At 39.0% G+C, this 16,343-nt stretch overlaps 1 protein-coding gene across 1 annotated transcript in view; it reads right to left on the reverse strand.

Annotated features, from left to right (window-relative positions):
- crfb1 (cytokine receptor family member b1) overlaps positions 1-16,343 on the reverse strand; it is a 40,103-nt gene that overhangs the window by 10,287 nt on the left and 13,473 nt on the right. Inside the window, exons 4-6 of the mRNA XM_067443012.1 lie at positions 9,586-9,706; positions 6,608-6,780; positions 6,362-6,519 (exon numbers count right to left, since the gene is read on the reverse strand). Coding sequence (XP_067299113.1) covers positions 6,362-6,519; positions 6,608-6,780; positions 9,586-9,706 — 452 coding nt within the window. The remainder of the gene's footprint in view (positions 1-6,361; positions 6,520-6,607; positions 6,781-9,585; positions 9,707-16,343) is intronic.

The following is a 16,343-nucleotide window of genomic DNA, read 5'->3' on the forward strand; positions in this document are numbered from 1 at the left end:
TATTGTATAATGTAGGCTATATATATCTGGAATACAGCACAGTATCTAAAATAGCATATATGCATTAGTTATACTCTCAATTTAATTCACAGAGCAAACTATAGAAGAAGATTAATGTGTGTGTGGCACTCACAGCAAGACGCGCAAGAGGGGGCGCGGCGCCACGCTTGTTGCACGTCTTTTTTTCCCTTTTTTGTATATCATGGGTTTAAAAGCGGTTTACCGCTTTTAAACCCGGTTTTATTTAAAACCCGTTTTTTTTAAACCAGGAATTTCTTGCTTTTCAACCTCGGTAAAAAAAAAATCCATACCGTCCCAGCCCTAACTGTTATTATGGCATTACTATCTGCATCACCAACTATACTCGAGGCAAATCCACCAAATGAACGTCCTCGTTGTGCATTATCAGCGCCGACAGGAAAGGAGGAGAAGACTAGAGCCCCGTTTCCACCACAGGAACTTTACCCAGGAACCAGGAACTTTGGGTGGTACTTCGTGTGTTTAGACTGCAGGAACCAGGGTATAAATGAAGTTCCGGGTAAATATTTCCCCCTCCAAACGGCCCTGCTCGCGAGGTAGTACTTTTTCAAAGTTCAGGAACTTTCGAGGGCGGGACTTGGGTGCTGAACATGCTGATTGGTTGAGCTCACGCAGTTCAACCGGCATTTTTAAAAGTCTTTTGCGAGGTTCGTTCTGCGTTCAGTAAATATCAGTCTTGCTCTCTGTCTGGTGGCGCGCGTTCGTCTCAGCCATCTCACGTTCAATGTCCGTAATAGCTGATAATAATATACATTGTCATTTTAAATCTAGCTTTACAAGCTTTCTGAATATGCTGCATGCTGCTGAATCTGCATATTAGTGCTCTTTTCTGTCGTTGTTAATTACCTCTTTAGTAAACCTATACATAACCAGCAAAAGCAGCACAGCTTGAATCTCTTCCATACTCGTTATTTTTTTTTTTTCACCATGTAAACGACCTGACCGATTACTTTAAGTGTGTGTCCTTACATGACGTGACGGCGCGCGCCGCGCTCATGTTGACAAGAGAGGAAAGTACATTTTTCTGAGGGGTAAACTTTTTATTTCGTAAGTTATGAAGATGTTGGAGTAATAACTAAGCGTATATTGCCCCAGGCAGTTTTTACTTTAACTGCGCCTGACAGAAGATTTTTTTTTTCTGAGATGATTATTACACTTTACAACAAATAGCTATAAATAATAATGTATTAGTCCTGGTGGCCGTTAAGAGTTGCTATGGCTACAGTAAACACACTCCAGCTGCTGGAGAAAACAGCGTTGACATTTTTGGTGCGGCAGACACACTGCACGTGACAAAATGATTGCGATTGAAAGTCATCACATGTAAACACCAGATCGGTTTAGATAACGTCTCATGTAAACAGTCCTTTCAATCGGTACACTTAAAAATTATTACTGTCCTTCACTGATTTGGAGGAGCAGTCGCGTGCAGTCCTACATCACCGGACTAATCTGCCTAATCTTCTCGGAACTTTATCGCGGTCGAAACGCAGACAGCTGCAGGTCTGGGGGGGAGAAAAGTTCCTGTAAAAAAGTTCCTGGTACAAATTGTTCCGGGTAATTTTGGTGGAAACGGGGCTTAGGCTACTTTAGCCATTTAACAATGTATTTTCTTTCATAGTCATGTTTAAAGGTCCCATGTCGTGGGTTGTTTTATAATGTGTCTTGGGGTCTGCTTATATTGTTAGTATGGTTTTTACACCAAAAAATGTCAATTTAGAAATAAAAGGCATTTTTTCTATACTCATTTTAGTCCTCTGTTTGGAATGCTCTGTTTCAAGAGGCGTGTCTGCTGTGAGTCTTCAGTGAAAACACCCACTGCTGTGATTGGCTGACATCTTTACATTTGAAATTAGATAACGTGTGGAGGGGGCGTGGTTTAGTCAGGCAAGAGCTTGAGCAGCTGCAGCGCTGCCAGAGAGAGAGAGAGAGAGAGAGAGAGAGAGAGAGAGAGAGAGAGAGAGAGAGAAACGGAGCTGGGGAAAGATTGCTGAGGTTGTGTTATTGTACAGAGTTTTTGAGAGCGCAAGTTTATTTTGTTTGTCTCTGAGAGCTCTGAATAAACGAGTGAACTTTGCAACGTTATTTCTCTCACAAAATGCTTTCACCACAGCTAACAACAAACATGACATCGACATGAATACAGTAAGAGCTTCTGTTGAGCATGATGAGCAGCGTCATTCAAACGGGTGATTGACCGATCCGAACATTATAAAGAGTGTTCTTTGATCGCTCTCTGTAGTTTAATCATTTTAGTAACAGATTTGTTTCATGCTGCTAACAGAAACGAGTGAAGTTGTTGGTTTTAGTCACTGGCTCATAGTTGCCAGGGTCGCGGTTTTCCCGCACAATTGGTGGTTAAAGCATCGGTTCGGTTGTCCGTGGATGAACAAGCAGCACTATAAAATGTCAGGTAAACGGAGAAAAACCATCACCACGGATGCTTTCTCTCTTTACTGCTGAAATCTATTCAGCACCACATGAGAAGGGTGGGGAAGAGACTAGCATATGTCTAAATGATGACAGCCCTGAGATTGTAAACTGTACACACACACACACACAATTTTGGAATCGACTATTTTGATTGTTTTTGAAATAAGTATCTTCAACAAAGCTCCATTTATTTTATTAAAAATAAAAAAGTAATGTTGACTGTAATATTGTGAAATATTATTAAAATATAAAGAAACTGTTTTCTATTTGAATATAGTAAAGTGTAATTTATTCTGTGATTTAAAGCTGTGTTTTCAGCATCATTACTCCAGTCTTCAGTGTCACATGATCCTTCAGAAATCATTATAATATAATTATTTCCTCCTCAACAAACATATGGTTATTATCAATGTTAAAACACTTTTAGGATTATTTAATTAATAGAAAGTAATAAACAAAAACAAAACAGTATTCATCTGAAATAGAAAACTTTAGTAACATTGTATACCGGGGGTAGGGGTGGGTAAACAAAGAAAGGAATACATTTATTCAGCAAGGATGCCTTAAAAATTAATTAAGTGACGGTATAGACATTTATAAAGTTGAAAAAGCTTTATATTTCAGATAAATGCTGTTCTTTTGAACTTTCTATTAATTAAATAATCCTGAAAAAAAACTGTTTTCAACATTGATAATAATAAATAATTCTTGAGGAGCAAATCATCATATTACAATGATTTCTGAAGGATCATGTGGCACTGAAGACTGGAATAATTCAGCTGAAAATTCAGTTTTGAATCACATAAATAAATTGCATTTTAGATTATATAAAAAAAAAAGTTATTTTTAATAGTTATTTATTTTATGTACAAATATTTCACAATAATACTGTTTAGCTGTATTTTTGATCAAATAAATGCAGCCTTGGTGAGCAGAAGAGACTTTTTTTTAAAAACAATACATTAGGTTGGCTAGTTTTCATTCCATTTGGGCGGGTTTTGAGTTGTCATTGGGCAGAGAAAGACAGCCTGAACTCGGTTTATACTGATCAAAATTTCTAGGGACTTGGGGACAACATTCAGGCTAGGGGAACTCATAGTAATGTTGAAAAACCTCATAAAATAAAAATGTCATGCCATGGGACCTTTAAATATTATAATGTTATTATTAAATTTCATCTAAGCTATACTGATTATGAAACGCGCACAGATGTGCAATATGTCAAACACATCAGGTCAGAAATGATTTTGACCACTTCAGTAAGTTTTGTTTTGTAGAAAGCTTTGTATTTTGTATCTTAATTTTAATAAATGTTTCATCATTTGCCTGGATTTAATAAATAAGTTTTAATAAATAATATAGCAGACAAACCGTGACGGAGTGATCATTTGCGCTGCACATGAACTGGAGCGGTCTCATAAATGAACCGAAACTCAGCATACGGCTACTTCTCACAGACATGATATACATTATAAAGCTGGAAAATAAATAGTCAAGCAGAGCAGGCTGTTCCCGCGAGCGGACTGAGCGGTTCTGTTTAAAACGCTACGCTCCATCACTGAGTGTGCTGGGAGTTTAACCTGTGTTTTCACTAATCCTACACCAGAACTTCCTGTAAATGCTCTGAGAGTCTGAACTATACAGAAAATGCTTTCACACAAGAAACGAACCCAACCTTTGTTCAGTTTGGACCGAGACGACCTCTTTTCGTCGGACCAAATTTCGTCTGTTTGGTCCGGACTAGGGATGTCAACGATTAATCGATGATCGATTAATTGTCGATAAGACATTTGATCGATAAGACTTATTGATTAAGCAGGGTCATGCGCGTGCGTGTGGCTCAACCGAAGGAAAAATGAAGCGAGCGTGGCCGAGTTCTGTTTGGGACCATTTTACAGCTGGAGTTACTCCATCATGACTGCACGCTTGCATGTGCAGTCGCAGCCTTTTGTTTTGTGCAAATGTAAGTTGTAATATTGTGTTTTGTGCAGGCCTATCTTTAGCTGATTTATCTCATAAGGATGCATTTGGTTAATAATTAACGTTAGAGGCGAGCGGTAGTAAAAGCGTGGCGTGATCAGCTTCAGCGTGCAGCAGCAATGCACAGCTAATAATGACTATGATTGGGACTGTCATATTACGCAACATTAATGAGAACACTATTGTAATAAAACATTGTGATTGTTAAGTATTTGGGTTTATTTGCCGTGTGTTTCATTGCATTGATCCAGGAAGAGCGCATGCACAACATGAGTCGCGCATTATGACTCGCGCATGTAACTTAGTTTAAGTTCACTTCTGCATTCGCATCAGATTGTGCTGAAGTAATTTGTAATATTACATTTATTTTGTAATATGTGATCAACCAAATAGGATGCGTTTCTTTTAGTGAAATAAAACGCAGCAAGTGGCTTCAGTCAGTGATGGCCACCGGTTTTCATTCAGTGCTTCGGCTTTAGTGCATACAGAGCAATGCATAATAACGATGATTGGGATTGTCATATTACATTACATAAATGAGAACACTATTTTAATAAATGGTTGTAAAGTCATTGGGTTTAGGTGCCGTGTTCAGAGCGTTGTTCCAGGACGAGCGCGTCTCCCATTCTGAATATGAATATCAGCAACTTCAAGTTCACTTGTGCATTGACATCATTTTGTGAAGATATATAATTTGTAATATTTTGTTAACTTTATATAAATCTGATTAATCTCATTTAGGAAGCTTTTTGTTGAGTTAAATAACGCGCTAGCAAAGTTTCAGTGTAACTTACCAGTGTTGATTCAGCGCATCCGCTTCAGCTCGCGCAGTTCAAACAGCAACGCACGACTAATAATAACTATGATTGGGACGCTCACATTACATAACATTAATGAAAAGAATATTTTAATAAATCGTTTGAATTAATTGGGTTTAGGTGATGTTTCAGCGCGTTGTTCTTGGAAGAGCGTCCACACATTCTGAATAACAGATCTGAGGCGGCGTTCGTGTTGTAGGCTATTAGGCCTACTGGTTATATTTGGTTATTAAATAAGTCATTTAATTAAATTTTAAATAACATCGACTAGTTTTACAAGCCCATAGCCCTTTGTTTAGATAAAAAAAATCCTTCTCATTCATTTGGTGAAGAACATGGCGTTTTGAGCAGCATTGCACATCCTGTCATGTTGTCGGCTATAAGCCACTGCTGTAGACGCATATTTCACTATTATGGTTAACGATTAATCGATTAACTGATCGTTAATTTAAACGACGATCGATCATGGGAATTTGTGAAAATTGACATCCCTAGTCCGGACCGCGGTCCGAGGGAGGTTTCACAGCTGTAATTTTGGTTCGTACCAAACTGAAAAGTGCGAAGATCCGGACCAAACAAGGCAGGTGTGAAAGCGCCCTTAATGCGCGTGAACGGTCAATTGCACTCAAGTGTATTCGAGTAACAGTCAGTTATGTCCCGATTAAATGCTCAGTTAATGCACTACAATTGAACTAAACTCGTTTCAGTATTAGTCTACTAAAATCTAATAATTCAGGTGAATAAAAAAAAAAGAAGCTACATTTGCAAACACTGGATCAAATGCAGTGATTAGGATGCTGACCGAACTTAACAGAAAGATAACATGAATGGACAAAGAAAAAAAGTGCTTGAGATGAACAAGTGCAAGTGATTCACACACGTCTTTGTCAGCTGACCCCCTTTGGCTTACAGCGTAACATTATTTGGTGGAGAAATAAGACTTGTTTTTCATGAGATTCACCCATTTATTACACCTCACAGCACGAGACAACAGGAGAGGCTTCATGACGAGAGGGATCAGTGAAAATACTGTGAACTTAGTCAAGCCTGAAATTAAATCGAACTCTAAGCAGATGGAAATAAACACTCACCTCATTCTTTTCAGCTTTCTTCCAACTTATATTGAAGGACAGAGAATTATAAAACTGCCGCAGTTCATTTGTCATCGTTGTTTCAAAGGGCAGAGAGATGGATATGTTCAGACAGCCTCCACAGCCAGACAGAACTACAATGGGTGGACCTAGGATTGCTAAACAAAGCAAATCAAAGCCGCTTTAAAAGACTAATAGCTCGATGCAAATATGACAACCGTCACTGGCAGATGTTAAAGTACTTACTGTATTCATACGGGGTTATATTTCTTGTAACTTTCTCCGATTTTTTTCTGTCCTGCGATGCCCAAACAGTGAAAGTGCATGAATCATAGATGTCCATGGTTTGAGAGACGTCTACTGTTGTATTTCTGATTTTCAGCAACGGTGTTGATGAATTTCTGCTACTGTTTCTGCAGCTGTGAAAATAATACATGAACAATAGGACGAAGTGCGCTGCAAAAAATGCCTTTCTTACTCAGTATTTTTGTCTTGTTTCTCGTCCAAACATCTAGAAATTCTTAAAACAAGAAGTATTTACTAGACAAGCAAAAGTAATTGTCTTGTTTTGGGGAAAAATAACTCAAAATGAAGAGAGTTTTTGCTTAAAATAAGATAAATAATCAGCCAATGGGGTGAGAAAAATAATCTCGTTTTGTTTGAATTAAGATTATTTCTCTCACCCCATTGGCAGATTATTTATCTTATTTTGAGCAGAAACTCTCTTCATTTTGAGTTATTTTCCCAAAACAAAAAAATAATTAGTACTTGTCTAGTAAATGTTTCTTAATGTAAGAATGTTTGTATATTTTGACTAGAAACAAGACAAAAATGCTAAGTAAGAAAATCAGTGTGTAAGAAATTGTGAGTTTGCACTGAGGAAAGCTGCTTTGGATTTATGTGATAGTGACAAAAGTTTAAAAGATACTTTAAAAGATAAAAGATAAGGCCGGTACATTTGACAGTGTGTTCAGGAAACGTTCCTGAGTTTGGAAATGCCTGAGAGCTTGGCACACTGAATCATGACACTCAATGCGAGATCTCTGAAACTGACAATGCAAGGACACTCCCATATTTGCACAATACACATTAAAATATAATAAATATTGTGATATGTCTAACTGCAACGATCAAATCACAAATGCTGCAATGTCGTTAACTAAATAAACCCTTGCAGTGTGTGTTTCAGAGCGAAGCGCCACAGTGTGTTCATTTACTCATGATACGCCTTTACCGCGATTTGACTGATGGGGCGACGTCTAATACTCTGATATATGTAGTCCAGCTGTAGAAATGACAACAAATACATTTAATAGAGAATATATTTATGTCTTGATTGTATGGGGTGCGTTTATTATCTGATAAGGAAAGCAAATATTCACAAATTTTGATTACCTATAATCAGGGATGGAAATTAGCACCGCCACCAGCCAAATGCGGTGATTTTGAGGTGTGGCGGCCACTCGCTTTAAAATAAAAATAGCTACTGTTTTACCTCTTTGTAAACTTTGTTTAGTGCATGCGAGTGCTGTCGTATGTTCGAATATGAGCGGTCGTTTTCACCGACATCACCCGGGCGTAGAGCCAGAAGACACGAATGAGAAGATCTGTCTGTGCACTCATCCGAAAGAGCGCAAATATTGAGTTCGCTTTCAAGTCTTGCGCTTAAACAGACAAACTCACACAAGAAGTATAGCCCCGTTTCCACCACAGGAACTTTACCCAGGAACCAGGAACTTTGGGTGGTACTCGGTGTGTTTTGACCGCAGGAACCAGGGTCTAAATGAAGCTCCGGGTAAATATTTCCCCCTCCAAACGGCCCTGCTCGCGAGGTAGTACTTTCTCAAAGTTCAGGAACTTTCGAGGCCGGGACTTGGGCGCTGAACATGCTGATTGGTTTAGCTCACGCAGCATTTTATTTCAACGGGCATTTTTAAAAGTCTTCTGCGAGGTTCGTTCTGCGTTCAGTAAATATCAGTCTTGCTCTCTGTCTGATGGCGCGCGTTCGTCTCAGCCATCTCACGTGCAATGTCCGTAATAGCTGATAATAATATACATTGTCATTTTAAATCGAGCTTTACAAGCTTTCTGAATATGCTGCTGAATCTGCATATTAGTGCTCTTTTCTGTCGTTGTTAATTTCCTCTTTAGTAAACCTATACATAACCAGCAAAAGCAGCACAGCTTGAATCTCTTCCATACTCGTTATTCATTTTTTTACAATCTATTTTTCACCATGTAAACGACCTGACCGATTACTATAAGTGTGCGTCCTTACATGACGTGACGGCGCGCGCCGCGCTCATGTTGACAAGAGAGGAAAGCTCATTTTTCTGAGGGGTAAACTTTTTATTTCGTTTTAGTTATGAAGATAATGTTGGAGTAATGACACAACGTATATTGCCCCGGGCAGTTTTTACTTTAACTGTGCCTGACAGAAGATTTTTTTTTCTGAGATGATTATTACACTTTACAACAAATAGCTATAAATAATACTGTCCTGGTGGCCGTTAAGAGTTGCTATGGCTACAGTCAACACACTCCAGCTGCTGGAGAAAACAGCGTTGACATTTTTGATGCGGCAGAAAAACTGCATGTGACAAAATGATTGCGATTGAAAGCCATCACATGTGAACACCAGATCGGTTTAGATAACGTCTCATGTAAACAGTTCACTAAATCTTTCAATCGGTACAAAAAATGTACCGGTCGTGCAAAAAATGATTACTGTCCGTCACTGGCTGGGAGGAGCAGTCGCGCGCAGTCCTCCATCACCGGACTAATCTGCCTAATCTTCTCGAACTTTAGATCGCGGTGGAAACGCAGACAGCTGCAGGTCTGGGGGGACAAAAGTTCCTGTAAAAAAGTTCCTGGTACAAATTAATTTTCGGGTAATTTTGGTGGAAACGGGGCTTATGTCAACATGTCCATCTTTAGAGTATCCTCAGACATAGTCTGTATATGCCTTAAGAGAACTTTATACAGTTGAAAAAGACGAGCATATCCCTGCATTAGGTCTTAAAACGCACAGCATAATTATCTGTACATGGTGTGTTATCTGATGGTAGGGGTGTGACGCTGATAATATATAATGCATCCTAATGTGCATTATGAATAACTGTGTAATGCACTGCACATGAAGGCTTTAATAGAGTGTTGCTCAGTGTTTTGTGTACCCGGCGCCTGTATTTCTGGCTCATGTGTTGTTCTGTGAGAAGACTGACCGCTGTCTAATGTTGAAGACGGTCCCTGGGGGAGAACCGATCCCAGGACTCCACTGCAAGATGTGCCGGAAGTTATGGGACACTATTGTAAGGTTGGCAGGAGCAGGGATTGTGTGCAGCACTGGAAGCAGAACACACACACACACACACACACACACACACACACGTCACAAATAATCACTAAATCATGAAGCTCATATAATGCAATCAACAAAACAGGACAAGAAACGAGCAGCTTTTATAGATATCATAAATCCTCATTTCATTCACAAACCTGTGGATTTTGTTACATTTTTGTCGCGTGTGTTCAGGGCGCTCGGAGGCAGTATTAGCTCGTTATATAAAATAAAATACAACTTATCTAATTGTTTTCTTCCTTTTAAACCCTAAAAAGGGCAAAACAAATAATTGACTGCTATTTGCCTTATTATTTGTCTTATTCGGACACAAATGTGTCAAATATAAAAACATTTCCATTGTAATTTTATGATATGAGCATTTATGGGACTGAAGCAGCTTGGGTTTAATTGTGTATTCATCCTTTTTTTATGTTTTCTTTTTCATGTTAATTAGGGAGGCTTCCGGTTTGGACGGCAACATGTGAAGACGTGTTGGACTTGTCTCCATACAGAACTGTATTTAACTAGTTAAAAAACAAATGCATTCTCGACCAGCTCATTTTGATTTAATATAGTTAAAAGAGAAGAGACCCTGCAAAGTAAAGTTCGAGTAAACAACCGCCTAATTTAGAGGTTTATTGAATATGCCAGGTACTCGCAGCAAACCAGATAAGATGGCGGAAAATACGACGATGGAAGTAGCCGAAAACAGAATGGAAACTAGCCAAGAGATTATTCTCAGAGAGATACGAATGCTTAAAACGGAGCTACTGTTGAAAATAGACGAAAAAGCTGAAATCCAGGCCGCGGCAATAAAGACGCAATGTGAGCAACTAAAAGAGGAGTTTGGGACCGCGTTGGGCCTAGCAGCCGCGAGAATGACCACAATTGAGACGCGAGTGCTCTCGCTGGAAGAAGCAGAAAGCGGTCACTCGGATGACGTGAGTACTCTGCAACGAGAGGTGGCGAAACTTAAACAAGACGTCGTTGCATTGGAAGCAAAAAATGAGGATCTTGAGGCTAGATCGCGCCGCTGTAATCTACGCATCACGGGAGTGAAGGAGAGACGGGAGGAGGGAAAGCATATTCCCGACTTCATATCCGAGCTATTAAAGGACTCGTTACAGCTGGACAAGGCCCCTGTAATAGATCGCGCACACAGAACCTTGAGATTGAGACCAGGAGACGATCAACCAGCAAGGGCAATCATAGTGAAATTTCACTACTTTCAGGAGAAGGAATCATTGATTAAGAAAGCCATGCAAAGAAGGGAAATTGTCACACCGGACGGAGACAAAATACACCTCCAGCCTGATTATACCCAAAAGGTTGTGAAGCAGCGATCTGCCTTCAATGAGGTGCGTGGACTACTCAGACGATGTGAGGGTGTGCGCTACGGTCTGTTCTATCCCGCAGAGTTGAGAGTCACCGCGAAAGATGGGGTGAGACGGAGTTTCAAAGATCCAAAGCAGGCTATGGAGTTCGTTAGAGACACTCTGAAACCCTAATGCAAGCGATACCTTTAGTATCTTGCTGATTAATGCGTGGTGAGTTAAACTTTTATCATTCGGACTCTATCTGATTGCTAACTGATTATGACACCTCGTATCTGAAGATAAAGTCGGTTAACAGTAACTTAATACATTTAAGAGATACGTTCTTTATATCTCTAGTATTAATCATCTTCTTGTAAATAAGAGAAATGCAGTTTGTGCAATATTCTATCACAACAGTTCGGAATGGAGTTAAGTCAGTGGAACGGAGTTAAGCCAAGAGGATATGGTAACTGGTAGTATTAGCAGCCTCCTTTTGGAGGCCAGCTCAAATTGTTGTTGTTGTGTGGTGTTTTTTTTTTTTTTTTTTTTTTTACCCTGCCCCGCCCCGTCCACCCCACCCCACGGGAGCATATGTTATGCAGTACATAGTAATCACGTAGGCCTATGGAGAAAAAAGGCAGCACAGTAGTTTTAAGTTGGAATTGTCGAGGTCTTAATCACCCAATAAAACGCAGCAAGGTCTTCTCTCACATCTCCAAACAGAAAGCATCGATTGTATATTTACAAGAAACACATCTGATTCCTAAAGATCTCAATAAGTTGAAAAGAGGAGGTTTTCAAAAAAAATTTCATTCAAAGTTTACTGGGAAAAGTAGAGGTACTGCCATATTAATTCATAGAGATGTGTTATTTGAGGAATCAAAGGTGATAGCTGATAAAGAGGGGCGTTATGTTATTGCTCAAGGGAAACTGTTCAACAAGCAAGTGCTGCTGGTAAACATATATGCACCTAATTGGGACAATGTAAATTTTTTCAAAGACCTTTTTGCACGTCTTCCAGATCTTGACAGTCACCAGCTTATTTTAGGCGGTGATTTAAATTGTACACTCCACCCAGTGCTGGACCGATCTAAAGCATCATCTGGGCCACTTAGTAAATCAGCTCGATGTGTCAATGAGTTTATGCAAACTTATGGCTTGATCGACGCATGGAAATATAAGAATCTGAAATCTAGGCAATACTCTTTTTTTTCTGCAGTGCATCAGATTTATTCTAGGATTGATTTCATCTTTATAGACAAGAGAATGTTACCACTACTTAGATCATGTGAATACACAGGTATAGTAATTTCTGACCATAGCCCTGTACTGATGACTCTCTGCTTTCCTAATAACATTCCACCCCAGGGTATGTGGAGATTTAATTCCAGATTATTGACGGATGAGAAGTTTGTTGATTTCTTATCTAACCAGATAGACTACTTCTTTGAAACAAACCGCACACCGGGTATGACTCACTGCATCCTCTGGGAGACAATGAAGGCCTTTTTAAGAGGCCAAATAATTTCATACAGTGTAGCTATGAGGAAAAAAAGAATGGAGAGGATTAATCAGATTATCTCAAGGATAAATGATATAGATCAAGAACATTCTAGAACCCCCACTGATACTCTATATAAGGAGAGAGGAGTATTACAGTCAGAATTAGATAACCTGACTACAGAGGCAGAGGAGGCGCTCTATTTGAGATCTAAACAGCGAGAATTTGAATATGGTGAAAGGGCTAGCAAGCTGCTCTCGCACCACCTGAGACAAACAGCTGAAGCTAATTACATAGCTGAAATTCAGACAGCAAATGGAGTAACCGCAGACCAATTGAATATTAACAAGCAGTTTAAAAATTTCTATGAGGAATTGTATACATCAGAACCATGTGACAAGGCGAATATGGCAAGTTTTTTCGCCAAATTAGAAATACCTACCATCAGTGAACAAAATAAAGCCAATCTTGAACAATCTATATCAACTGTAGAGATAGAACAAGCTATTAAACAAATGAAAAGTGGAAAAGCACCTGGCCCCGATGGGTTTATAATTGAATTCTATAAAAAGTTTTCAGGAAAATTATCCCCTATTTTGAAAGAGGTGTTTAAGGAAATAACTGAGCAAAATTTTTTACCATCAACAATGTCTCAGGCTATTACAGTTGTACACAAAAAAGGTAAAGATCGTCTAAAATGCGATTCATATCGCCCTATAAGTTTGCTTTCAAATGATTATAAGATACTAGCTAAGGTTTTAGCAATGAGGTTGAATCCTGTCATGCAATCTATTATTCATCAAGACCAGACTGGGTTCATACCTGGACGGCAGCTCTCAAGTAATCTCAGAAGACTATTCAATATACTTTATTCACAAGGTAGCTCACGACTACCAGAGGTTCTGTTGTCATTAGACGCACATAAAGCCTTTGACCGCATAGAATACATGTATTTGTTTACAGCTCTAAAACACTTTGGTTTTGGATCCAGTTTTTGCACTTGGATCAGTATACTCTATTCACATCCAACTGCTTGTATAAGAACCAATAGGGTAATATCAGATTATTTTCGTCTGCACAGGGGTACAAGGCAGGGCTGCCCCCTGTCACCACTCTTATTTAACATAGCAATAGAACCCCTAGCTATAGCTTTAAGGAAGGAGGTAGATCTGCTGGGTATAACTAGAGGTGGGAGCACCCACAAGATTTCGCTGTATGCAGATGACCTCATAATTTATATATCCAACCCAGACATGTCCATACCTAAAGCGATAGAACTTATAAACAGTTTTGGGGGAATATCAGGATATAAGATAAATTTTAATAAAAGTATATTATTCCCAATTAATAATGAGGCAAAGCAGTTAGACCTCAAAAAATTCCCATTCAAAACAACTCACGATTCTTTTAAGTATTTGGGAATTTCAGTGACAAGTACATTCAAAGAGCTATATAAATGTAATTTCACTGTATTGATGGAAAACACTAAAAAAGATTTAAACCGATGGTCCTTATTACCTATCTCACTGGCAGGCAGAATAAACACAATTAAGATGTCTGTTCTACCAAGGTTTTTATTTTTATTTCAAAATGTCCCATTGTTTATCCCCAAATCTTCCTTTAAGGAGTTAGACAAACTTTTATCTTCCTTCATATGGAATAAAAGCATTCCGAGAATCCGAAAAGCATTTTTAGAAAGACAGAAGGATGAAGGGGGACTGGCATTGCCCAACTTTCTGTATTATTACTGGTCATGTAATATTGATAAAGTTATTTATTGGGCAGGAAATTTGGATCAGGAGAATAAACCTGTTTGGGTGGAGATGGAACAAACATCTTGTGGTCCAATCTCGCTGTTCTCAATGCTTTGTGGCCCACTACCACTCAACAGAAAACATCTGACAAGCAACCCATTGGTGACTAGCTCTCTAAAAATATGGGCTCAGTTTAGGTCACACTTTAAGCAAAAACAAGCACTTTCCTTATTACCCATTACTTCCAATGCACTGTTTCCACCATCCCTTATTGATCATGCTTTCCAGGCATGGTTTAGAAAGGGACTCAGGTGTGTAAGGGATTTTTTTCAGGGTGGTAGTTTTGTCTCTTTTGATCATATGACCAAAGCATTTGATATTCCCAAATCTAATTTTTATAGATATCTGCAAGTGCGAAGTCTAGCCAAAAAATATTTTAATACCCTTTCGGCCCCTCCTCCTCATTGCTGGATTGAGGAGCTCTTTGACTTGAGTATATCTGAACGAGGTCTGATATCAACAGTATACAGTTTGATCCAAAGAGCGGCCTCTCCATCTTTAGATTTTTTAAAGAGACAATGGGAAGAGGATTTGGTAAGTGCAGTTGCAGAAACAGTCTGGCAATCAGCCATTAGGAGAATTCATTCGACATCCATTTGTGTCAGACACGGACTACTGCAATTTAAGATAATCCATAGGCTACACTTTTCTAGAAGTAAACTGGCAAGAATATTTACAGAAATAGACCCAACATGTGTTAGATGTCAAAGATATGAGGCCACTTTGGGTCATATGTTTTGGACATGCCCAGCTCTTGGACCATTCTGGTCTGCTGTGTTTGAGACGTTTTCATACATGTGTGGAAAGGAGATAAAACCGGATCCCACATTAGTAATATTTGGTGTGACATCTGAGAACCTCTCACTACCACCAGGTCAGTCAGATGCACTGGCTTTTTCTTCTTTGTTGGCTCGACGACTAATACTTCTAAAATGGAAGTCAAATAAACCACCAACACACATTAAATGGGTAGAAAATGTCATGACATATTTAAAGTTAGAGAAACTGAGACATTCCATGCAAGGCTCTGTCAACAAATTTTTTAAAGTCTGGAGGCCTTTCCTTTCATATTTTGAAGATAGATTCAACCCAAACACTAACTGTTAGCTCCCCTCCCAATCCTCCCCCCCCCCCACACCCAGTGGTTTTGTTTGTTTGTTTGTTGGTTTTGTTTCATATAACGGTTGCAATGTTGTATTAACATTTTAATTTGTTATTGTGATTGTTGTTTAAATGTTTGGAAAATTCAATAAAAAGATTTGTCTACTATTAATTAGGGATGCACGAGGTCTCCTTACTAAAGATAAATAAATGTTAATAAAGTTATTTTTATTATAGTAAAATCTCAGAAAATAACAATAATAAAGTCACAGATGCAGCCTAAATCAGTTATTTTCTGGTGTAAAGTGTGTGCTCATGAGGTGTGTGTGTGTGGGGGGGGGGACATCCGCTGACAGTCTTTAGCTTCTACAATTATTTAATACATATAAAAAACAATTTAATACTGATTAATAAACTGTACATAAAAGTATTGAATTGACAAATGTCATGCTTGTGATTTATGTCATCCTAACTGATTTTCAGAAAAATAAGTAACTTTGATCTTATTAGTGTTTTCTACTTTTCATTGTATTACTGTAACAGCAGCGCCCCCACTGCATGTATAAATATATAGCGGTCCAGTGGGCGGGCACTAGGACCTGGAGGAGCTTCTGCTGCCGTGGAGGCGGCCCTACATGCTAGAGAGGGGAGACGCATTTGGGCTCGGTTTGGGCTTGTTTTGGGCTCTATTTGGGCTTGTTTTGGGCTCTATTTGGCCTTGTTTTAAGCTAGATTTGGCTTTGTTTTAAGCTAGATTTGGCCTTGTTTTGGGCTAGATTTGGTCTTGTTTTTGTGCTTGTTTGGGGCTAGATTTGGCCTTGGTTTGGCTTTATTTTGGGCTAGATTTGGCCTTTTTGGCTTTGTTTTGGGCTAGATTTGGGTTAGTTTTGGACAAGTTTTGCCCTTG

The sequence above is a fragment of the Pseudorasbora parva genome, chromosome 5, assembly GCF_024679245.1.
Source record: "Pseudorasbora parva isolate DD20220531a chromosome 5, ASM2467924v1, whole genome shotgun sequence".
NCBI lineage: Eukaryota > Metazoa > Chordata > Actinopteri > Cypriniformes > Gobionidae > Pseudorasbora > Pseudorasbora parva.